Below are 26,331 nucleotides of genomic sequence, written 5' to 3'. Positions count from 1 at the left end.
ATAATCTCTGAATCATATGTAATATTATTTGCATACTATTTTTCCTTTAAATCAACTCATTTTTCTTAGAGAAATTTCTTTACGAAGAAAACTTTTTATTACTACTTCGCAAGGGAAAATCCCGTACTGTTTGCTATAATTAGCAGGTAACTGTAAAAACAGCTTGAAAGCAACAAAATTCTAAGTAGATGCTCCCTATTTTGAGCCTGAAGTCTGCTCTCCCTTTGACAAAAGGGCAGATGAGTGTTAGAGAGCTGGCACCAAGTCAAGAGATTCTCCCTGATGCGATCAGACGAGTTGGAAAAGAGAATCACTTTTTTACCGTGGAATTCAAAGTCATTTCATGCCATGTCAGAACACCACATGAAGTCACCCCACATCATTGCCCTACGTGCGTTCCACACTTCGGGAAAAGCTGGCTTCACTGGAATGAGTTAACACCTTCTCCTTAGGGCTTTCCCTAATTCCACCAACCACGGGGACCCTCTCCCCTAGCCCTTTTTCCATACTTCACTCCATTGCGGTTTCTTTGTCTACTTACCTGGGCCCCTCAGCTGATTTGCAGCAACTTGAAAAACCATTAACAGGTTGGATGTTGTTTCCATCTCCCACTGTGCTCAGCAGTAACAGCTGCGCTTACCTGAGCACCGACTCTGGGGCAGCTTTGGCCTGGGGGCTCCTCATGGACTGACTCCCTCAGTGTGACTAAGTGGGCGGAGCTGGGGATTACTATCGCGCTTACAGGACATTACGTTAGGTAGCCTGTCCAAGCTCACACAACCAGTGATTCAGAAGAGCAGAGTGCCAAGTAACACTAAGAGAGCTGTTTCATGTTCTGTGTAGATCAATGGAAATGTCTTAGAATTTCTGACTTAAAGTAAAAATAATTTTACCACTTACTCCAGAAATCTTGGTATCAGCCCTTTATTCCAATAATACTACACAGAATCTTGGTTCTTGCCCACTACCTCCCACTTTATTTTAAAAAAAAAATCTAAGATGATCTCTTCTATCCAACCAATGAACCTCTCTTATTAACATAAAAATTAAGACTTTCTGAAAAGTAGTCTCTTTTCTAGTGAAGACACCAGAGTAGAAATGAACACGAAGAGATCAATCTCAGCCATCAGTTCAGTTCAGTCGCTCAGTCGTGTCCGACTCTTTGCGACCCCATGAATCGCAGCACACCAGGCCTCCCTGTCCATCACCAACTCCCAGAGTTTACCCAAACCGATGTCCATCGAGTCAGTGTGCCATCCAGCCATCTCATCCTCTGTCGTCCCCTTCTCCTCCGGCCCCCAATCCTTCCCAGCATCAGGGTCTTTTCCAATGAGTCAACTCTTCACATGAGGTGGCCAAAGTATTGGCGTTTCAGCTTCAGCGCCAGTCCTTCCAATGAACACCCAGGACTGATCTCCTTTAGGATGGACTGGTTGGATCTCCTTGCAGTCCAAGGGACTCTCAAGAGTCTTCTCCAACACCACACTTCAAAAGCATCAATTCTTTGGTGCTCAGCTTTCTTCACTGTCCAACTCTCACATCCATACATGACTACTGGAAAAACCATACCCTTGACTAGACGGACCTTTGTTGGCAAAGTAATGTTTCTGCTTTTTAATATGCTGTCTAGGTTGGTCATAACTTTCCTTCCAAGGAGTAAGCATCTTTTAATTTCATGGCTGCAATCACCATCTGCAGTGATTTTGGAGCCCAAAAAAATAAAGTCTGACATTGTTTCCCCATCTATTTGCCATGAAGTAATGGGACCAGATGCCATGATCTTAGTTTTCTGAATGTTGAGCTTTAAGCCAACTTTTTCACTCTCCTCCTTCACTTTCATCAAGAGGCTTTTTAGTTCCTCTTCACTCTCTGCCATAAGGGTGGTGTCATCTGCATATCTGAGGTTATTGATATTTCTCTCAGCAATCTTGATTCCAGCTTGTGCTTCTTCCAGCCCAGCGTTTCTCATGATGTACTCTGCATATAAGTTAAATAAGCAGGGTGACAATATACAGCCTTGACGTACTCCTTTTCCTATTTGGAACCAGTCTATTGTTCCATGTCCAGTTCTAACTGTTGCTTCCTGACCTGCATACAGGTTTCTCAAGAGAAAGGTCAGATGGTCTGGTATTCCCATCTCTTTCAGAATTTTCCACAGTTTATTGTGATCCACACAGTCAAAGGCTTTGGCATAGTCAATAAAGCAGAAATAGATGTTTTTCTGTAAGTCTGTTGCTTTTTCGATGATCCAGCGGATGTTGGCAATTTGATCTCTGGTTCCTCTGCCTTTTCTAAATCCAGCTTGAACATCTGGAATTTCTCGGTTCACATATTGCTGAAGCCTGGCATGGAGAATTTTGAGCATTACTTTACTAGCGTGAGAGGTGAGTGCAATTGTGCGGTAGTTTGAGCATTCTTTGGGATTGCCTTTCTTTGGGATTGGAATGAAAACTGACCTTTTCCAGTCCTGTGGCCACTGCCGAGTTCTCCAGATTTGCTGGCATATTGAGTGCAGCACTTTCACAGCATCATCTTTCAGGATTTGAAATAGCTCAACTGGAATTCCATCACATCCACTAGCTTTGTGTGCAGTGATGCTTTCTAAGGCCCACTTGACTTCACATTCCAGGATGTCTGGCTCTAGGTGAGTGATCACACCATCATGATTATCTGGGTCGTGAAGGTCTTTTTGTACAGTTCTTCTGTGTATTCTTGCCACCTCTTCTTAATATCTTCTGCTTCTGTTAGGTCCATACCATTTCTGTCCTTTATCGAGCCCATGTTGGCGTGAAATGTTCCCTTGATATCTCTAATTTTCTTGAAGGGATCTCTCGTCTTTCCCATTCTGTTGTTTTCCTCTATTTCTTTGCATTGATCGCTTTTTTATCTCTCCTGGCTATTCTTTGGAACTCTGCATTCAAATGGGAATATCTTTCCTTTTCTCCTTTGCTTTTCACTTCTCTTCTTTTCACAGCTATTTGTAAGGCCTCCTTAGACAGCCATTTTGCTTTTTTGCATTTCTTTTCCATGGGGATGGTCTTAATCCCTGTCTCCTGTACAGTGTCATGAACCTCCATCCATTGTTCATCAGGCACTCTGTCTATCAGATCTAGTCCCTTAAATCTATTTCTCACTTTCACTGTATAATCCTAAGGGATTTGATTTAGGTCATACCTGAATGATCTAGTGGTTTTCCCTACTTTCTTCAATCTCAGTCTGAATTTGGCAATAAGGAGTTCATGACCTGAGCCACAGTCAGCTCCCAGTCTTGTTTTTGCTGACTGTATAGAGCTTCTCCATCTTTGGCTGCATAGAATATAATCAATCTGATTTCGGTGTTGACCATCTGGTGATGTCCATGTGTACTTAGCCATCAAAAAGGCCACAAATAACAAATGTTGGCAAGGATGTGGGAAAAAAGGAATCCTTGTACACTGTTAGGGCTTCCCTGATAGCTCAGTTGGTAAAGAATCTGCCTGCAATGCAGGAGACCCCAGTTCGATTCCTGGATTGGGAAGATCCCTTGGAGAAGGGATAGGCTACCCACTCCAGTATTCTTGGGTTTCCCTTGTGGCTCAGCTGGTAAAGAATCTGCCTGCAATGAGGGAGACCTGGGTTCAATCCCTGGGTTGGGAAGATTCCCTGGAGAAAGGATAAGGCTACCTACTCCAGTATTCTGGCCTGGAGAATTCCCTGGACTGTATAGTCCATGGGGTCACAAAGAGTTGGACACGACTAAGCAACTTTCACTTTCACTTTTTTCACTGTTGGCAGGAATGTAAATTGGTGCAGCCACTATGGAAAACAGGATAGAGGTTACTCAAAAAACTAAAAATAGAGCTGCCATATGACCCAAGTACCCACTCCTGGATACTTAACTGAAAAAAAATGAAAAGAGTAATGTGAAGATACATGTACTCCCAGTGATCACAGGACCATTATTTACAATGGCTAATGGATATAAGTAACCTCAGCAGATGAGTGGATAAAGAAGATATGATGTGTGTGTGTGTGTGTATAGTTTTAGTTGCTAAGTCATGTCCAACTCTTGTGACACTATGGACTGTAGCCTGCCAGGCTCCTCTGTCCCATGGGATTTCCCAGGCAAGAATACTGGAGTGGGTTGCCATTTCCTTCTCCAGGGCATCTTCCTGACCCAGGGATCAAACCTGTATCTTCTGCATTGGCAGGTGGATTCTTTATCACTGAGTCACCAGGGAAGCCATATGTGTGTACACACACACACACACACACACACACACACACACACACACACAGAGGAATACTACTCAGCCATAAAAGAGAATGAAATCCTGCCATTTGCAGAACATGGATAGAGTTGGAGGGTATTATGCTAATTGAAATAAGTCAGACAGAAAAAGGCAGATACTGTATGATATCACTTATATGTGGAATCTAAGAAATAAACGAATGAATATAACAGAAAATAAATAGACTCACAGATACAGAGAACAAACTAGTGGTCATCAGCGAGGAGAGGGAAGGGAAGAGGGGCAAGACAGAGGTAGGACATTAAGAGTATAAACTACTATGTATAAAATAAATAAGCTGAAGGATATATCATACAGCACAGGGAATATCGCCAACATTTTATAACAACTTTAAATGGACTATCATCATTAAAAACTGTGAATCACAATGTTGTATACCTAAAACATATAATATTATAAATCAACTATACCTGAATTTAAAAAATTAAAGAATTCAGTGGTAACAGTCATAGAGGCAGAAGAACATGATTTTGAGCATGAGGGCATGGTCAGATGGACTGATCAGTATCCTGGATCTGCCCCTGCTCCTCTGAGTAACTACCAAGGGCAAGTTTCCTCGTGTGTCTATACCTCAGTTTTCCCATCTGTAAAATGAGGATGATGATAGTACCTATCCCACTGTGCTGTTTTGGTATTTTAGTTACTTCATGTGCTTAGCATACAGTAAGTATTTAATAAATATTATCTAAATAGGAATAAGCTTTGAGATCTTGCTTCCCTATATGCCTTTTTCAAACTATTGCCATATTTCATTTAAAAAATAATCATAAAATCCCTCTACTCTCTGAGAACTCCGAAAAACAGCAGAAACATAGTTTTCACAAACAAATGAGCTTAGAAAAGCAAAAGCCCAGAAAAATACAATATCAGCACAATCATTTTGAAATTGAGTTTCCAGTTTTTCCCACTGGGAGTCAGCAATTTGCTAAGATTCATATATAAATGAACTGTTTTTAATCTTTTGGCACCTGTGATAATAGATTATAATATCAAACTATTTTTTTCAAAAAGGCAAAAACAAATTTCATAAGAAAAAGCACACTAATCTCTTCATACTGAAAATCAATTCATGTGTAAAGTGAGGTCTTATCTTACCTCATAAATTCAAATTAGATTCAGTAATCTATATTTCTACAGAGAAGTTATGGATAATCACAGTTTCTCTGAAAATTCAGAGAATATTTGCTTTTACATAGATGACAAACTTTGACTAATTTAAATAAGAAAAAGTCTAGTGCCAGAAAACTCCATTATTCAGTTTAAGAATAAGAGGACATTTTATATTAAAGTTAACAGATATTCTGTATTTCATGAGCTACAAAACAAAACCTCACGCAAATAATGTGGCAGGAGAATTCTTGATTTAATGATAAGTTCTATTTTTCCTGTATTTTTCATTTTTATAAACTTTAACATCAGTTATAACTTACATTTGTATCATACTTTATAGCTGGAATGGTTTTTCATATATTATCTCAGAAGCCCTGTGTATATGTTCACAATAATCAGATTACAGAACTCACAACTGTGACAAAATCCTAACCCAAAGAATATTTACTCCTTTTAAGCTGAAGGTGCCTTGTAGGTACAGACCATTTCCTATGTGTCTTGTACATATATTTGCATCCTTCATGGTGCATTAAATTACTATATTTTAAATATATTGCCTTTGCTAATTAACTTTGCAAGAAATATGCTTTTCCTGAGTCCAGATAGAGGCAGACCTCTCCTTGCCTTCAGGGATAAATTTCAAGCCACACAAAGTGAGAGCCTGTTTTATTATACAATTAACTTTAAAATCACTTTACACAACATAGCACCAAAAATTAAAACTGATACTTTTTTAGAGTAAACAGATGAAAACGTGTAGAAATTCTAAGCTATCTAATCATCTTTTTTAAAAAGAAATCCCAAACATTATGTTATTTAACCCCTATACCTAAGAACATATCTCAAAATAAATGGAACATTTCCATGCAAACTCATCATTATCACACCAACAAACATCAGTAATTCTGTGGTATTGTCTAATACCCAGTCCATATTCAAATGTTCTCTCTTGCCTTAAAATATATTTTTATATTTGGCTTGCTAAAATCAAGATCTAAATAAGATAATGGTTATATTTGCTTGCCGTGTTTCTTAGGTCTTTTAAAAACTTTAACTATGAAATTTTCATACACAAAAATGGGGAAAATCACATAAGAAATCCCCACATACCCATCACTAAGCTTCAGTAATTTTCAACATTTTGTCAGTCATGTTTTATCTATTCCCTTACACACACAGACACACACAAACACACACACACCCCTTTAAAAATTCTGAGATAAAATATGCATAACAAAAATTTACCACTTCAACCATTTTCAGGTGTATTAATACAATTCAGCGGCAGTAAGTGCAATCATAATATTGTGCAACACCACTACTACCTATTTCCAGAACTTTTTCATCATCCCAAACAGAAACTCTGAATCCATCAATCAATAAGTCTCCATTCCTCTCTCTCCCTAGCTCCTGGTAACCCATATTCTGGTTTCTGTTTCTATGAATTTGCCTATTTTAGGTGTCTCGTATAAGTGGAATCATAAAATATTTGTCCTTTTATGACTGACTTATTTCACATAGCATTATGTCTTCAAGGCTCATCTATATTGTGACATGTATCAGAATTTCATTCCTTAAGGCTGACATACCCACACTTTAAGTCAGATTCCAGTTTAATTGTCGAGAAGCAAACAGCACTCCGCTTTTCTTGGCTTGGCAATCCCATGGACAGAGGAGCCTGGTGGGCTTCAGTCCATGAGGTTGCGAGAGAGTCAGATACAACTGAGGGACTAAATGACAACAAACCAGTTTAATTGAACAAAGGTGTGCCACAGGAGGTGCTTTCTGTTTCATGTTATGGCAGATAATGAGGCACAAAATTTTTAAGTGCCTCATTAGAGCATCCCAGTTAAGTGATGCTAAGAATGGTTTAGTTATTTACATGATCCCTCGATTTTGAAGTTCCACTTCACCTTTCTATCTAATGGTTCCATCCATTGAGATCATTGCATGAATCTTTTATTTCATTTGAGGGTGGAAAAATGGTAATTTTTCTATTGCTATCAAACCTTCCATATTTATTAGCTGGAATTCTGTAAAATTAAATTTGTCCTCATCAACTTGAGCTACTTGGTTACCCTGAACTAACTACAATTTATGAAGGAAAGGCAGGATAAATGCTTATTATTTCCATTTGTTTGCTTATTTGCAGAGAAATGAATTAATGCCCTATTTACTTTGAATGGAGTTTAGTGCATTTTTATTTCTTAATGGGAGGAGGGTAGGAGAGAGGACTTTCCATGATGCATCATTATACACTTTGGAATTTTTATATATTCATTATGTTTTAACCACCTCATTCATTATTTTTCTGATCTCCTGTTGTCCTGTCTTTGGCTGTTAGGAGCCTCTTCATGGATGCTCCTTTGTCCTTTAGTTTGGGCCCTGTTGCTCTTTGCATCCTGCCTCGAGCTGTTTCAAGCTCATTTGTGTATTTCCTGCCGCAGGCCTAGAATCAGTCATTCTTCCAAGAAACTTTGGGTCCTTTTAATGGGGAATAAATTGTATCTTTTAAAATTAAACTTTCCCTTAGTTTATTTACATCACCCCCCCGTATATGTCACTATCATAAATCTCTCAAAACTCGCTTATGACTTAATATCAAAGTTATTGGAATCATCAATTCACAGAGTGTTTTCTTTGTGCAAAGCACTGTTTTAAGAAAAATACAAAAATTAATAAGACATCCTTCTTGCCTTCTAGGGTGGTGGTGGTGGTTTAGTTGATAAGTTGTGTCCAGCTCTTGTGACCCCCATGGACTGTAGCCCGCCAGGCTCCTCTGTCCGTGTGATTTCCCAGGCAAAAATACTGGAGTGATTGTCATTTTCTTCTCTAAGGATCTTCCCGACCCAGGCATCAAAACCACGACTCCTGCGTTGCAGGTGGATTCTTTACCCCTGACCCACAAAGGAAGTCCATTGCCTTCCAGGGGCTCACAATCTATTGGAAGTAATAGTCACATCACAAATAACTACTTCAATGTAAGGCTGACTGTGATGAGAACATAGTAGTGGTGTAAAGTCTGGATAAAATCCCAAGTTCCTTTGTCTCGCATATAAGGTCCAGCCTCTATCTTATTTCATTCATTCATTCATTCATTGTATAAAGCTCACTGGCAGTCTACTATGTGCCAGCGACCAAGGTACTGTCCCCCCTTGAGGAGCATATTTCCTAACGGGCAGCACACAAACAGCAGTCCATAATATAGAGCGGACAGTGCTACAAGCTGTGTAACCACAGGATGTTATGGAGGGGCCCTCTTAACTTACTTTGAGAAATGATTTTTAGAAAAAGGGATAATGAGCTAAGACTTGAGCTGACATTTCTATGAAGAGGAAGGAGAGAAGAGGGTAAGTTCTAGAATGGAGGCCATCATGTTAGGACCCAGATGAACAGGGATTTTTTTGAGAACTACAAGTTCTCTTGGATCAGGAATTTAAGGTAGGAGTGTGGGGATATCCTCACAACAGTTGAGGATAGAAAAATAAAGAGATAGTAGGAAGATTTGTAAAAAGGTGTTATAGAGTGTAGACCTCCTAAGGGCACTGGGGAGCTCTTCAGAGGCTTGAAGGGAGAAGTGACATGATCAGATTTGTGCTTCTGAAAGATTCCTCTGTCATGCTGAAGAAGGGTCTAGAGGGGCGCAAGAGTGAAGGCAGAGACCACCAAGGAAAATACTGGTGGGAACCCAAAACAGAAATTGGACCTGAGCATATGGCAGTGGAAAGAAGTGGGTGTTATCCAGATGTATTCAACAGGTGCAACAAATCATGTAGTGAGGACTGGATGTAGAGGGCGGGCATCTGGGGATCCAGGACCCTGGCTTAGGCTGTCTGGAGATACTGACATCATGCCCTGTTTAGGAAACATAGCCAGAAGGTCAGGTCACAGAAGGAAGAGGCTGAGCCCTGTTTTGAATATGCTGACCTTATGGCTCCTGTGACACACACAAGAAGTGATGTCCCGTAGATTAGAGTATTTGCAATTCAGGGCAAGAAGTGATATAGATATAAATATGATGGTCAGCCACACACAGCATTAGGAGAGGCAAAGAGAACAACCCCCCCTCCCCACCTCCTATGTAACTCTGACCTGTCGTCACTTCTTACCTGTATGGCTTTTGATTTCCAGTAGCAGGGCTGAGCTCGCTAACATATAGGGGATCTTGTAAAAGAGTAGCTTTCTGAAAGAGGAAAAAAGTGGGAATAGTTAGAATTTTTGTTGACTGAAAATCAATTCCCCTTACTTTTAGTCAATATCATATACCTATCTATTCTTTAATCCCTTCTACAGTACATGATTTGTAACTCATTCCAGTATTTGATAATACCACGGGGAATTGTTTTCCTTACATAGTTTTTTTTTAAAGTTTTAAACCTAATACTTGCTCATTGTATCACCATCAAACAGTACAGAAATGTGTAAGTGATAAAAAGTTCCCTATCCCTCACTACCCCTTCTGTCTCAATATTCAAAACACCTTGCTGTTGTTGGTTTGGTTTATATTCTTTCAGGCCGATAAAAACATATTAATTATAACATACATTTATAATATTTACACATTAGATGATATATATTTATAATATTTATTTAATACTAGCCACATCATATCACATGTTAATCTGGGGGTTTTTTTTCACTTAATACATAGTGGACAGTTCTTCATATCTATATATATAGATTTATTTCAGTCTTTTTAATAATTACCCAGTATTACATTGCCAAGATATACAATAATTTTGTTACCTGTTCCCCCTTTAATGGGGTTATTTTTTCCTTAAATCGTTAGTGTTGCCATTTCCCATTCATTCCGGGAAACTGGCGTGTAATGTTCGGCAAGTTCTCTAAGTAATTTTTTGTTCATTTTGAGGCTTAACAGACAGCTCAGAAGGGATTTCTGAAATGTCTCCAAACAACTCCTGTCTTACTCCTTAGAACAGAGGTAGGTGGTAGGTGGGTGTGTAGGGGGGGGATTAGGTGCTTTGTCTTACTATTTTTGTCATCATTCTATGTTTTTTATTTTTTTTAAAAAGCTGCCCTTTTTTCCTCTCCAAATTTATCCTTGCCTTAAATCTAGAATTTTAATTTGAGAATATTCCTTAGTTATTTAGCTTTCTAACAGTTATCTTCACAACATTAGGGCAAAGAATTGCCATATTTTGTCTTTGTAGAATTTGAGATGCTAAACAACAGAGTTCATAATTACTTTTGGTAAAATTTACAGATAAAATTGCTTACCCACGGAGACAACTCTTTGGAAACCCTTAAAATTCAGAATGAGTGCTAATTTCTAACTGGATAGTTTAGGTTAATTTTACCTGAAAGTATACAGAGAGTTAAGATGTCTTTTCCCAGGAGCATTTCCATACCTCAACAGGAAAGAAATCTCAGACACAACAGATCAATTACCCAAGATAAGTCTGACTGATTTAGGAGATTTTTTTTTTTCCATTTCCTAAAATTTATGAAGATAGCCAAGACTAACCAAGGGTAACCACGCTAATTAGAGAATTCAACAATGTCACCAAAAAAGTCACACTTTTAAAAATGTTTATATTGAGCTAATACCCTGTTTTCACTAGAATAAATGCTAACCTAATTGATTCATCATTTGCATATGAAATATTTGCTTACTTGTTTTCCATCTTTCAAGGGATAGAACGTTGTTTAATAGTAATGTCTGCCAACTCATAAGGATAACACCCTCCATCCACATTACTTCAGTGCATAGAAAAAAAATCAGTCTATCTGGGTTCAAATCCCAGTTCTGTGTTAGTTGTATAACCTTGAATATATTATTTAATTTCCCTATACCTCAGTTTCCTCATCTATGAGATGAGAATAAGTCTTCCCTCATAGGACTATTGTACAGATTAAATGAGTTAATATACAGAAAGCATCAGCACAGTTAACACACTGATAATAACACTACATGTTAGTTATTTGTTGTTGCTTTTATTATCAGAAAGGCTATGAGTTGGCCCATTTGACTTATCCCAAGCATGCCTCTACTGCAGAATTTTAAAGTAGTACTTAAAACTAGGAGTTAGTTAATTCTGGAAGCATAAGCAGTTACTTTTAAATATCTAGGCAGATTTTTAAAAGTCAATTAAGTTTTGGGTTTTCTATTAGAATATATAAAGCCTTCTTTTAAGAGATCAAGATTTTCCCTCTATTTATGATTCACATACATTCTTAATTTGGAGGAAGAGGCTGTTTAAGATTTTACAGGTGAATTTTAAACATTTAACATTTAATTTAAACATTAAATATTCTGAACTGTGCTATGAGAAAACTAGAGTTGCCTTGCCAGTCTTCCAAATATGGGGCCACTTATAAAACCCCTCCTTCCTAACTTCTGAGTGATAAGAGTCTTTCATACCTCTTAACATTATTATGAAAGATTCTTTTCCCTCGGAAGGGCTTCCCTTGTGGCTCAGCTGGTGAAGAATCCACCTACAATGCGGGAGACCTGGGTTTGATCCCTGGGTTGGAAGATCTGCTGCAGAAGGGATAGACTACCCACTACAGTATTCCTGGGCTTCCCTTGTGGCTCAGCTGGTAAAGAATTCATCCACAATGCAGACCTGAGTTCGATCCCTGGGTTGGGAAGATCCCCTGGAGAAGGGAAAGGCTACCCACTCCAGTATTCTGGCCTGGAGAATTCCATGGACTATATATAGTCCATGGAGTTGCAAAGAGTCAGACACAACTGTGAGACTTTCATTTCAACATTATTATATTCGAAGATCAGTAATAAAAATTATATATCACTGAAGGTAACTAAAAAGAATCATATTATAAAACTGATCCTGGCATTATAAAAAGATTACTAAATGAGAGTTCTGACTCTGTCTCTAAACTTACTATACAATGCTGAGTAAGTTACTTGAATTTTTTTTTTTTTTTGCTTCAGTCTCCTCATTTGTAAAATAAAGGACGTAAGCCAGGTGATCTCTATAAAATTAGCTGATATTATGACAATGACTCCCACTAACCTACTTTTAGTAGCACAGCTAAGAAATAATGAAACATATTGACAATGTTGAGCTTTGTCCTCACTGAAAGCTGAATGGTTAAGAAATCACCCCGTGTGTGCATGCTAAGTCACTTCAATTGTGTCCAACCCTTTGCAACACTGTGGACCATAGCCCACCAGGCTCCATGGGATTCTCCAGGCAAGAATACTGGAGTGGGTGCCATGCCCTCCTCCAGGGCATCTTTCCAACCCAGGGATTGAACCTGTGTCTCTTAAATCTCCTGCACTGGCAGGCAGGTTTTTTACCACTACCGCCACGTGGGAAGCCTGAGAAATCACCCCAGCTAACTCAAAAAAACCCCACACTGCTCACAAATATTCCAAAATAAAACCTGTCTCCAACCTTCCTTACTGATTCCCATGAGACTTATGGTCAACTCCCCTATTTATTACCTGCCTCATGAAACCTCAGGCCCGTCTCCTTCTCTTTAAGACACTTTTCATTAATGAGCATCTTCCCTATTGCAGTAGCCTGATAACACCATCTCCTTAATTGTCCAGTGCACTGTGTCTTTCGCCACCTTAAATCCCAAGGTTAAGTTTCCAAAATGGGGAGGGAGAGCAGGGAAGCCCATCCTAAAGAACAACACCCAAGCCGAGGTTAACTTAGGAGGACACTTACTATAATATAATTGTTCCATGAACTTTTTAGGTGCAGAAACATTGATGACGTTGTGGAAATAACATACAAATGAAGTTCTGATTCCTTTTTCTCTAGGTTTGGGTTGCTCTGTAAAGGGGAAGCCAGAGTGGAATTTCCTAAGTAAAACTCATTTCCGTGCCCATTGCACTTGAAAGGGATTTCACTTAGAGAGTCCTTGTGATCTGAAAGCTCCCGGGGATCTTTTGTGTCTGTTGTACAGAATGGCCCACTAGCCTTGCTAGTGGGTGGAGTGAGCTGACAGCTTCCCCTGGAGGGGGTAGGTGAGGGTCCACAGGCTCTTTGGCCACGAAGGGACAGCTTCTTCAGGTCTGAAGGAGGGCCGAGAGTTGAGTCCTCGGATGCTGGGCTGCTCTCCCGGTGGTGCCTGTCAGGTGGAATTCAGAGTTAAACATCATAGTCAGAATTTAACAGAAAGGAACAGAGAACCCAGTGGCCCACTGCAGCAGTCTGAAAGTAAAAGTCTTCACATAAAGGGAATGCTTGTTAGGAGAAAGGAGCGATTTACTCTCACCTGCGTTCACCACTGACCTGGAGGGGTTAGGGTACAATTCTTCAGTATGTACTCCTGCTTTCAGAAATAGAATTCTACCCTATGTCCTTTAAAGAGGCATTTTTTTACATCTCAAGCATTACGCCTGTCCTTCCCAGAGCCCAGTACTCCTGGTGAAAGGACTTCTCATTCTAGTTTTGAAAGCTGATTGTTCCTTCACTGTGCATTTCTGATGGACACCATAAGGAAGAAACTATTCACATGGAGAGATGTGAAAAGAGATTTTCTCAAATGGTGTTTTCTTTGACTCATGTCTTCCTAATACTCCTCTGATTTTTCCAATATCATTGCAATAGCATCAGCAGTTTTCTTCAGAATCAACCTTTTGTCCCGTCTTTTGTCTTCCCTGTTCCCTCCAGCTCACCACGACCCATTTCTCTTCTCTGCAGCCCAAGGAAGCAAGTGGCAGACTCTAAGAAGTTGCAGAGCATGAGATCCAAGTTCTAATCCAGGCTCTGCCACTCAGTGGTCATGTGACTTTGACTGACCTAAGCCTTCATTTCCTAATTTAAAAATAGGAACCGATAGAACCATCTCATTGGGTTTCTGTGAGGATTAAGTAAGGAAATACATGCAATACTCAATAGATGCTAGCTATTAATCACTCAGTAGGTGCTAGCTATTAATATTACCCTATATTGCCTTGAATGGCTGGTTTATCATTTTATATTAATTTATCTTGTCTCCCTTGTGAGACTGGAACCTCTATGAAAGTTGGAAACCACTTTGTTTGTATTTGTTCTTAATTTTAAACAGTTGTAGAATTCATTCATCATCTGTACAATCCTATGAACTAGGCTGAGTTTCAACTCTCAGCTCCCTCTTCCACTGATTTTACATATGTGTATATGTATGCACACACAACACTCACACATGAATATACAACTGCTCAAAAAGTGATAGCTTTTCTTTATTTTTTTTTCTTTCTTCTTTTTTTTTTCTTTATTTTTGTAGATGATATTTTCTAAAATTTTCTCTATGGGAACTCAATTAAATAGCCAGTGTACAGATTATGTTATGAAATTAGGTTAAAATGTTCATTTTAGGCACAACGTATGTTAAACTAAGATCATGGCATCCAGTCCCATCACTTCATGGCAAACAGATGGGAAAACAGTGACAGACTTTATCTTTCTGGGCTCCAAAATCACTGCAGATGGTGATTGCAGCCATGAAATTCAAAGACACTTGCTCCTTGGAAGAAAAGCTATGATCAACCTAAGCAGCATATTAAATAGCAGAGACATCACTTTGCCAACAAAGGTCCGTCTAGTCAAAGCTATGGTTTTTCCAGTAGTCACATATGGATGTGAGAGTTGGACAATAAAGAAAGCTGAGCACTGAAGAACTGATGCTTTTGAACTGTGGTGTTGCAGAAGACTCTTGAGAGTCCCTCAGACTGCAAGGAGATCCAACCAGTCTATCCTAAAGGAAATCAGTCCTGAATATTCATTGGGAGGACTGATGTTGAAGCTGAAACTCCAATACTTTAGCCACATGATGCAAAGAACTGACTTATTGGAAAAGACCCTGATGCTGGGAAAGATTGAAGGTGGGAGGAGAAAGGAATGAGAGGATGAGATGGTTGGATGGCATCACCAAGTCGATGGACATGAGTTTGAATAAGCTCCGGAGTTGGTGGTGGATAGGGAGGCCTGGCGTGCTGCAGTCCATGGGGTCACAAAGAGTTGGACACGACTGAGCGATTGAACTGAACTGATCTTAAATGTGAAAGGTCATCAAAATGATTTCAGGTAGTTACAGAAAGGTCCACTTGAAGTGACTGTAATTTACTCAGTCGTATGAAAAATGTATTATTTTAGAGAGTTAAGAGAGTTCTAACAAGAATTACCTTTTTGACAGCATAAATTAAAATGCCACAGACATTATAGCTTCACCAATTAAGCAAGCCAACCATAAAGCTAAACTGTATTTTTCATTTAAAATTCAGTAATACCCACTCTTAGTAGTCTGATTAAAGAGTAGTTCATTACTAAGCAAGAGTTCTAAAACCTTGAATTTCCACACTTGTCGACTTCATATTTATAGTACTAGGTTGCTAAAAGTCAAGTGTTTTTCTAATGAACTAATTATGTATCTCTAGGGAGAGCCCAGCCATAAAGGAGTAAGCAATGAGAGAACTGGGAAAGATAACTCCAAGATCAAAATTATGCACAAATGACTTTTCTCCTTTTCCCCTCCACATCAAACACAGCCACATTCACTCCTTGAGGCTGAAACCATCAAGTTAAAGCCACAGTCCAAAAAGCAACAGGTAACATTAAACAGCTTAAGAAAAATCCATTAGATGAAAGGTCGACTAAGAATACAAAGTACATATATGCTAGCGTATTGATTCTATCAAGAAATGAAGAAAGTGTTTTTAAGTAGAATTTATTTACCTTCTTTCTCATCTTTTTCAAGAGTTTTAAAATCAAATACAAAATATAATAATTATTTGATTTTTAAAACTCTTATGAAGGAAGAGAAAGAAGTTAAATATGAAAATAGGGAATTTAGTTTTCATGGAGAGCAAAGCACCTATTCAAGGAGGTAGTCAGATTAATGCATAAAATAGAAAAAACAAGCAGAACAATAAAGAACAATGATTCTTCCATAAAAAAAATCATATAGGCCTAGACCTCAAGATGTAGAATTACAGCTCTCCTGAATAAAAAATTCCCCATGAAGGCTCTACTAAAGCAGAATTGGTGAGATATAAGCAATTTTATGTAATATAATTCAGAACTGGAAAGCAATTATCAGTATTTAAGTGTAATCAAGAGGCTGGCAGAGACCAGTACCAAACTCTTCATGTGACCCAGAGTCACATAACATAATATTCAACACAGTTAGCACTGTGAATTGTACATTTTATGGCAACCCACTCCAGTATTCTTGCCTGGAGAATCCCAAGGACAGAGGAGCCTGGCAGGCTACAGTCCATAGGATCGCAAAGAGTCGGACATGCCTGAAGTGACTCAGCACACACACATGCCAAATTATTGCACAATAGCATTTTTAATAGCTTTTTAAAAAATTATGTACTTATTTTCATTTTCATTTATGTGCTGGGTCTTCATTGCTGCATGAGCTTTTCTCTGGTTGTGGCAACTAGGGGCTACATTGCAGTTGTCGTACACAGGCTTCTCATTGTGGGAGCTTCTCCTGTTGTGGACCATGAGCTCTAGGTGCACGGGCTTCAGTAGTTGTGGCACACGGGCTCAGCAGTTGCAGCGCCTGGGCTCCAGAACACAGGCTCGGTAGTGGTGGCTCACCGACTTAGTTGCTTCTCAGCATGTGGGGTCTTCCCGGATCAGGGAGTGAACTCGTTTCTCCCGCACTGGCAGATGGATTCTTTACCACTGAGCTACGCGGGAAACCCACACAATAGCATTTTTATTCTTTAAATACCATATTATTAGTGAGAGTAGAAAAGAGGAAAGTTATTCTTTTCTAAGACTTGTACAAGGATTCTGAGGATGCTGAATAGATTATTGTTTAGTGACTGACTTACAGATAATTAGCAATAACAAAAGAGCTAAGTTTAATAGGGATTTACTAAGTGTCACACACAGTTCAAGCATTTTACATGTACAGTTGACCCTTGAACAACATGGGGTTGGGGCGCTGATCCTCTGCACAGTTGAAAATCAACTGTGCACATAACACTTGAGAGTCACCCCTCTGTATCCAAGGTTCCATATCTGAGGATTGTGTAGGACTGTAGTACTATTACAGAATGTATTAAAGAAATATCCATATAAATGAACAAGCAAAGTTCAAGCCAGTGTTGTTCAAGGGTCAACCATACGTGATTTAGTTCTTTATGTATCATCCCTGTGGAATAGGTACCATTGTGAGCCCCATCCTACAATGAGGAGTGAAGCCCTGGGAAGGTGAAATAGTCCAAGACAGAGTCCAGACTTGAGGTTATCCAGTGTGACTACTGAGGCTGCATGTTTTTCTCTACTATGCAGAAAAGAATAACACAGCTCTCTTTTTCTACTTTCTGCCAAGAAATGTTTCTTCTTAGAGAAAGATAGAAGGTTCAACTTCTTTTTGATTGTTTTTTTCCATTCTATTTTGCTAATGATATTAAGTGCAACACATTCTCACTTCATGAGGATGCCAAGGTGGTCACCTCTGTCATGTGGTGGTGGTTTAGCCACTCAGTCATGTCTGACTCTTGCGATCCCATGTTCTGTAGCCTGCCAGGCTCCTCTGTCCATGGGATTCTCCAGGCAAGAACACTGGAGTGGGTTGCCATTTCCTTCTCCAGGAGATCTTCCCAACCCAGGGATTGAACCTGGGTGAATTCTGTTTATTAAACAGATTGGTTTCTTCAGGTCATCCTTCTACTTGCCATGCGCTATGGTTAGAAAGTCTGCTTTTAAGTTTCCATTAGCTAGATATCAGTAGAGGCTATAAACAGATGTAAACTCAGATCAAAATCCACCCTAGTTGGGTATGAGCCGAGCAGATCTAGACTGAGCACTAAGCATTGTCACTCTTTTCCTTTTGGATTATTCAGGGTGAACTCAGTTGAATTTATATAAATCTGACTCTGTTCCAGCAGTGTAAAAATTTTCTGTTGACCTCTATGTTTTCCTTTTATATGTGCAAGCAATAGGCAGTGTTTTCCCCACCAGCTTTAGGGGACTCTTAAAATTGGTCACAATAAATTTTCCTCAAGGAGCATTTTGAGGAGACATCTGCCTGGGTTTTCTCCTGTAAAATGTTTGAGTACATGAAACTATCCACTAATGAAGAGCTATACTAAAGATAGAGAAACCGAAGTACTGAATCTCATTATCAGAGATCATCACTAGTCTGTTTTCCATCCCTCAGGTGTTAAAAGGTCTGTTGTTTACTATTACCTTGAAAAGTAATCATATTTATGTAAGTCTGATGTCCCAAGATAACTACTTCCTTCTTATGACCTGCAGCTTCTCATAATTAGGCCTGGAACTTTATACCACAGAGGTGTTTCAAAGCCCTCTCTACACGATAACATTCTTTAGCCCTCTAATTAGTGTTCATCATAGCCTGCCTTTTGTTTACACTTTGGGCTCAAATGTTTAATTACGAAGATGGCAGTCCTAGAAAACTATGGATAGCAGACCTAACTCTACCACCCCGACCTATATTCACTCCTCTCCTCCACACATGGAGCGCACAGAAGCTGCCATGTTCTTAAACTTCTTGGTTATAGTGGATATTTTCAGCAGTGAATCATTTATTCAAGCTAGGCATCAGAGACGTCCCAGGATTTTTTCTTTTTTTTGGTTGTGGTGGGTCTTCATTGAAGTTCTCAGGCTCTTCGTTGCTGTGCGTGGACTTTCTCTAATAGAGGCGTGCAGGCTTCTCATTGCTGTGGTTTCTCTTGTTACAGAGCACAGGCTTTAGGGTACATGGGCTTCAGTAGTTCTGACACACAGGTCTAGTTGCCCCATGGCGTGTGGGATCTTAGTTCCCAGACCAGGGATCAGACCTGTGTTCCCTGCACCGGCAGGTGGATTCTTAACCACTGGACCACCAGGGAGGTCCCAGGATTTTTAAATTTGATGCAAGAAAGTATGTGAGTTAGCCACCATGTGGTGGTGGGAGCAGTAAAAAGTGTAGTTAAGACAGCTGTTGACTTTGCTGTCCCAGAGAGGACTTGTTATTCAGTGAAAGAAAAGGAAGTTGATCCACAAACATCCAAGGAGACAGAGACAAAGGTCTATGGTACTCGGGTCCCCAGTTCTAGGTATGCTTAATCCAACTTCATGCTTACCATTCCTACATTCCTGTGGTGTGCTTTCTAACTTTTACTGATTTTTCTCACTGTTGCACATGTGAAATCAATCACAGAGCCCAACAAATAGAATACACCAGATTTAACAGGTAAGATAGATGGATCTACATTTATATCTATATATATCTACTGAATGAATGTTGAATAACATGCATTGCCCTCTAATTCCAATATTGCCTAAATTCCCCTTTTAACCTATGTTGGACTTCAGCCACTTTTTAACAGAGTTCTAACCTCCAAAATAACCTACAACAACTACTGCTACATTACTTACAAATCTTTTTTATTTTTCTAAATTGGAAGAAAACAATGAGGCTATCAGCGTGGTGTAGGAAAATTAGGACACTGTACACCATATGTGAAATGAAGAATGTTGAATCTGAGAGCATGTGGGGCTATCCACTGGCACGGCCCCTCCCTCAGTACTTCCAGTTATGCAAGCCATGTTAGGAACATCACTTAGTGCCTTGAGACAGGAAGGCAGAGACCCCTCCTCCAAGAATCTAGTAACTTATGGTGCTCAGGGTAACAATGGAATTGCAACCCCTTAAAACATGGCGTCGTATTGCATGGATTTAAATCAAATCATGCTCCTCTAAGCCTATCTGACACAAGGCTTCCTAAACCAATTCTTTTTCTTTTGGTCAGGAAACAAAGTTATAATAGCGACATTTAGGTTTAGAAGACCTTTGTCCATCATTGTGCAGTGAGAGAAGGTGAGCATGAGAGTAAGTACAGTGGGAAAAGGACCCTCCCCAGTATCCTGATACCACACAGCATGGGGCACCACGCGTCTGCGCGTACTTCCCAAGTAGGAGTTCACTTTTCCTAACCTGGCTACTCCCCCCATGTCATACCTGACTTTCAAGGCCCCAACACACCTTAATTTCTCCCCTGCCTGTCACCCCCTGAATCAGAGCTCTTAGAATCCTATGCTCCCCTCCTCCTTCTCGTGTCTAGATACTCAAAGTGTGTGATAGAACCATACTTTGAGTTGTGCAGCTTAAGAAACTCCTTTTTAAATTTACACATGTTCCATTTTCTTCCTGCCTCTATCGTAGCTTCTACCGTTCCCGCAACTGCAATATCTGAAGCACCATGTGTGCTCTTCCTTCAACAACTGTCGTCTGACGTCTTGACTCCTCTCCCAAACTGAATAAAACCTTTCTCCTCGTTAAATCTCTCCGACAAGTTGCTCAAACTCATTGAGGACACTTAGCATGCGTACTTTGTAGTGTCTTCATTTATGCAAATATCATATGTCCTGGTTAGAATCAGCTTCTCAAGGGTAGAACTATATCTCACTCATTGTATGTATTACAGGGACCAACTTCCTACTACACAGAATCAGAGTTCAATAAGTGTTTTTGAATTTGATTTTAATCATTTACTTATATTGAGATACTGTATATTCCATTGAAATGAGAAAATTTATAGTTTATAACTAACTGGATTTGAATGTAGAAGAAAGCCTCCCCAAATACCTTATTATTATATATAAGATAAACAGAACTCAATTAGAAGATTTTAGTAGAACAAAAGCATTTAAAAAATGTAAAACAAATTTTGATCAGTAAGTTAAAAACATAAACCAACAACAATCTCACCTGAAAAAGGATTCATTCAGACCTTTAGACTTTTTGCCTCTCCAAAAGATAGGCCCATTATTCTCTTCTTTGACTAAGGAAAAAAGAAAAGTTAACTGGTCATTAATTACATAGTTTGATTGAGCTTATAAAGAAGATATAATACAGGTACTGATTTGCTGACTATTTATTTAGCTGCATTGAGTCTTGTCTCATGCAGGATCTTTCATTGCGGCACACAGACTCTCTACCTATTGATCAGGCTCGGTAGTTGTGGCGCTTGGGCTGCCTGAACCCTAGAGGAGGGTTCCTCACAGGCTATTCAGTCCCTGGAGCAGGCCCCTGGGTTTCTTCCATTATTTGGTTCTTCTGTTCCCCCTTTGGATTCCCTAAGAGGCTCCAAAATCTTTCCAATAAATTCTCTTTGGCATTAAGGCAGAATCAAATTGTTTGTACTTGCAAGCTAAATAACCTTTACTAATATGTAAGTGTTTAGGACCCCAGTCATCACAGGTGCTTGAAATAGTAGGCATTTCACAAATTCGGTACTAAATGTGGTACACATAACACCTTTGGTTTTTGCTAGAATTAAGTAGAACATATTAGTAGAACACCTGTGGCCTAGGGGGTCAGACAAGTTTGAGCCTGTCTCTTCTTCAGGAGCACATGTTACAGGGTGTCTAGGAGGTGAACCGCGGAGACGCATGTACAGAGCAGTGCCTAACCCAGGAAACAGGCAGCTTGGAGAACTGTAAACACAGTCCTGTGCTGCTGGCATGCTGGAAAGGGGAAAGAGAGCGCTGGGGCTCCTTTACTAAGAAGCTGATACTGCCTACAATCAACCTGTACCTAGCTAGCTTCAAGTCATCTCTTAAACCTGAGTTCATCCAAGTGCACCAGCCAAACCTGAACTTTCTCTTTTTGTGTATGAGGACACTAAGGTTGTGACAAAACTTTAGTGTCAATGTCCCTGCCTCTCTGTATTAGCTTTTTAATTTGTAACAATGGAGTGGCTAAACTTAGGACCATCTGTCCTCCACTGAGAAATGAAGTAGGGCTGGAGTTGTGTTTCAGCACTTGGTGGGATGTCTGGTCTCCTGGATGCCAGTGATGGGAACCCAGCAGGGCTACACTGGCAGTAATGACAGGCGAGCCTGAATACAGATAATAGAGAGATCTGCCCCTATGTCATCTCGCGTGCACCAGCAGTCTTCAACCTCCTTCAGTAGCCTAGGTAGGAAGTCCTTCAACCATTCAGCGCAGTGTGTGTCTGATGGTGCACGGTGCTGGTCAGCTGAGGAGCTTTCAGAAGCGACAGGCCAGAAAGAACGAACCTGCAGTTTTGCCTGTAGGAGGTTTGATTATATGTCAAATCCTATTCCTGTGGGGAAGGCCAACAAGCTTTTGTATTGATAAAAATTATCCGGAGACTTCCCTGGTGGTCCAGTGGCTAGGAGTCTGCGCTCCCAATGCAGTGGGCGTGGGTTCCATTCCTGGTCGGGGAACTTGCATCCCACATGCTGCATAGAGCAGCCAAAAGTTTTTCTTTTAAAAAGTTATCCACTTAACCTAAGAGACTCATCAGTGTCTTGTTGTTTTGGCTTTACCCCACATCACTAGTTTTAAAAAACATCTAGGTTTTAGGTTTAAAATAAAAATTATGCACATACACATGTATACATATGCACACACACATATAAACCTTTGGTTCTGTGTTTGTTTCATTAAATTATTGTGTCTCATTCTGGTTTGGGGATTAGTCTATTTCACTTTATGCCAGTGTTTCAAAATATGCCACTAAAACCTTTAAGCTCCTTTCCATGATTCTAGAACTGCAGTGATCAATTTGGCAGCCATGAGCTACCTGTGGCTATTAACATTAAAATTAATTAAAATTCAGGTAGTAGCTAGTCATCTCAGGTCCTCAATAGCCACAAGTAGCTGATGGATACTGTTTAGACATAATTAGACTAGATATAGAACAATTCCATCATTGCAGAAAGTTCTCTTGGATAGTGCTGTTCTAGAATGTACCTGAAGCTAATGGGCATTAATAACCCCATTCATTCTAGAGCTCTTACTGCCAGTTCAGCTCACCACTGTCACTCTGTGTCACCAAGACTGTTCATTTAGAGTTTGCTAATCATGCCCTCCATCTAACCATGTGTGCGTGCATACTAAGTCACTTCAGTTGTGTCTGACTCTTTGCTGCCCTATGAACTGTAGTCCACAGGCTCCTCCATCCACGGGATTCTCCAGGCAAGAATACTGGAGTGGGTTGCCATAAAATGTGCAATTCAGAGTGCTAACTGTGGCCCATACAAGTATACATGTGTACTATAGGGAAAAGCCTCTTTGTAGCTCCAGATAAGTTGGGCCTAATTAGAAATCCTGCTTTAAAGTATGGTGATTAAACTGAGCATTTATATTATAAATGATCTGCAATTTTGAGCTTCCTTTGTTAAGATGGTCTACTTGATTGGAGTGTGAGCACCTTTACCACATGACACAAATATTCCCTAGGCTTTCACCCAAGAGATTTGGAGTTCTAATAATTATCTTTATTTAAATACTCAGTAATTAATGTGAGCAGCTTCTCTAGGTATGGCATCATCATTATTAACATGAAGGACCCTAGTAATGACTGCCATCAAATAGACGCTTAGATAGGTTTGAGCGTATCTCTTGCTTCAGAACTACATATTACAGAATGTCCAGGAGGCGAACCACTGGGGTCCTGTGCACAGAGCAATACCTAACCCAGGAATAAGCAGCTTGGAGGCCAAGAGGAATCTGAGCACATCAGTGCTGACTTGCTGGAAAGGGGGCATATATTTTATCCTCCAGTGTGTGCTACGTATGACTCCTTGGAAACAGCAGTAGTTTCGTGTTTTTTAAAATCCCTTTGCCAAAGTGTCAGATGGTACCCTTGGAGATGAAAGTAAAGAAGAGGAGGGGAGAGGTGTCATTCCATGAATATGTGTGTGAACAAAGGATAAGTTTTTAAATACTCTTCACTGCTTTTAACATCATTTGCAAAGTTTCTAGGAATTTAAATTTCATAAAACTTCTACCTATAATTGGCTTCTTTAATGCATGTTTTCATCTTCTTATATGTGTTAGGGGAAAAGAGGCCAAGAATAATTATGCTTGTGGACAAGGATAAATATGAATTTAAGGCAACCAACACCAGTTAGATATCCTAATGAGTGTGACGGGAGACCTGGTGAGCAACCAGGGATTTAACAAGTTTACTAATTAGAGCAGCTTTTAAAAAACAGTCGCCATGCTCGATTGTCGATGTGGTAAGGTCCTTATCCAGGACAGTGTACAAACACTGGATATTTTTCTCACACTTAGTAGCTATTCAGTACTCCAAGAGGTTGACCCTGATTTTGAGTGGAGTCCAGTGAAGCGTGAACAGGCTGCTACGGGTTGGTCTGGCTACACTGGCTAGACGCCAGAAGTGGAAGGGCCTATCCAGTGAGCCAGCGTGAATCTCATTCTTTCTTTCTCCCTCCATGCTAAGCATGCAGACTTCACAGCTGCCTACTTCCCTGCTGTGTGCCCAGCCCTGGCCACATGAGTTCACATAATACAATGACCTTGTGAAGTTAGTAACAGAGATGAGGACGCTGAGGCTCACAAAAACGTTGAGTGACTTGCAGACAGTCACACAGCTGGGAAGGGTGAGAACCAGTATGCAAATCTGGGCTTAACTGAGTCCCAAGTCTATGCATTTTTTTCTGCTTTTCAATAGCTCCCAATTATAGGGATGGATACTTTAAAGGACTCCTTTGTATACATGTACATTTCATATACATATATCAAACACATATACATATGTGTATTTTTCATACACAAAATAAGACCAAGAAAGTAAGCCGTGTCTTGCTGAACTATATAATCTATTTTAATCCAGTCACCCTTGAATTTTTAAAATTTCTCCGTGAGAAATGTTTGGGAAGGGCCCAAAGTGTGAAACCTCGAAACAGGGCTGCTCTGGGGTTGAGCCCGTTGAGTGCCGGGAGTCTGGACTCCCCACCTCCCTTTCTCTAGATCATCTGGATCTCCTTAGGCACAACTGGAAAATCACACACTGAACTCCCTAAAAACAAGATCTAAAGGTGACTTTTCATGCTTTTATCGAGATGTGAATCATTCTTGGGAACAGACTTCTGACCAATATTTTTGAATGAAGAGTGAATGCTGTTAATAAACCACAATTATCAGGGCAGGGCTGGTGGCTCCCTTGCTGGTAAGAGGCCCAGGGTTCAGAGAGATGACTATGAGGAGTTTTCCTAAAGCCAGGTGTTCACAATCTTTCTCGTTACCCCCTGCACTTCTTCACTGGGTTTTTCATTAAAATCTCTGATTGTTGATAAGGTTACTAAAATCAAACAAGCACTGACCAAAGGGAATTCCGAGTCTAATTCATTCTTTTTTTAAACCAATATTTAGTGTAAACACTTTCCTCTCTTTTTTTCTTTCTTCTTTTATTTTCCTTCCTCCCTTTCTTTCTTCCATACTTTTCTTTCTTTCCTTCCTCTCTACTCATGGCAAGCTAGGCCCAGGCACTATGCTGCTGATCATGGACAGTCAGCTTATCCTCAGTGTAAAGAACCGAATCTTCTCAATCATTAATCATAAGGGAAAAGCAAGTCAAAAACCGCAGTGTGCTATCACCTCACACCTGCTAGGATGACTTATCGAAAGGTCAAAAGATAACAAGTGTCGGCAAGGATGCAAAAAAAAAAAAGAAAGAAAACCGTCATGCACTGTTGGGAGGGAATGTAAGTTAGTACAGCTATTCTGGAAAATGGTATGGAAGTTCCCCAAAAATTAAAAATAAAAGCCATCCCACTTCTGGGTATATATCTGAAGGAAATAAAATCACCGTCTCAAAGAGATATCTGCACTCCCATGTTCATAGCAGAATTAGTTACAGTAGTCAAGAATTGTGTAATGGGGCTTCCCAGGTGGCTCAGTGGTAAAGAAACTGTCTGCCAATGCAGGAGATGCAAGAGGCGTGGGTTCAATTCCTGGGTTGGGAAGTACTCCTGGAGAATGAAGTAGCAACCCCTCCAGTGTTCTTGCCTGGGGAATTTATGGACAAAGGAGCCTGGCAGACCACAGTCCATGGGGTCACAAAAAGTCGGACGTGACTTAGCAACTGAGCACACACAGTCAAGAATGGTAAACAACCGAAGTGTCTGGCAGTAGATGAATGGGTAAAGAAAATGTAGTGTGTCTGTGTGTGTGTGTGTGTGTGCGCGTGTGTGCGCGCGCG

At 40.0% G+C, this 26,331-nt stretch overlaps 2 protein-coding genes across 3 annotated transcripts in view; one reads left to right on the top strand and one right to left on the bottom strand.

The window, feature by feature from the left end:
* The window catches only part of XPOT (exportin for tRNA), a 159,386-nt gene that overhangs the window by 54,392 nt on the left and 78,663 nt on the right, over nt 1–26,331 (top strand). The window lies entirely within an intron of this gene.
* Nucleotides 1–26,331, bottom strand: part of C24H12orf56 (chromosome 24 C12orf56 homolog) — an 82,043-nt gene that overhangs the window by 26,920 nt on the left and 28,792 nt on the right. The window contains exons 3-5 of the mRNA XM_070454659.1: nt 21,063–21,135; nt 13,064–13,469; nt 9,512–9,585 (exon numbers count right to left, since the gene is read on the bottom strand). Coding sequence (XP_070310760.1) covers nt 9,512–9,585; nt 13,064–13,469; nt 21,063–21,135 — 553 coding nt within the window. The remainder of the gene's footprint in view (nt 1–9,511; nt 9,586–13,063; nt 13,470–21,062; nt 21,136–26,331) is intronic.

The sequence above is a fragment of the Odocoileus virginianus genome, chromosome 24 (genome assembly GCF_023699985.2).
Source record: "Odocoileus virginianus isolate 20LAN1187 ecotype Illinois chromosome 24, Ovbor_1.2, whole genome shotgun sequence".
NCBI classification, from domain to species: Eukaryota; Metazoa; Chordata; class Mammalia; order Artiodactyla; family Cervidae; genus Odocoileus; species Odocoileus virginianus.
Note: the sequence above shows the minus strand (reverse complement) of the source record. Positions and strands in the feature narration are given on the sequence as shown.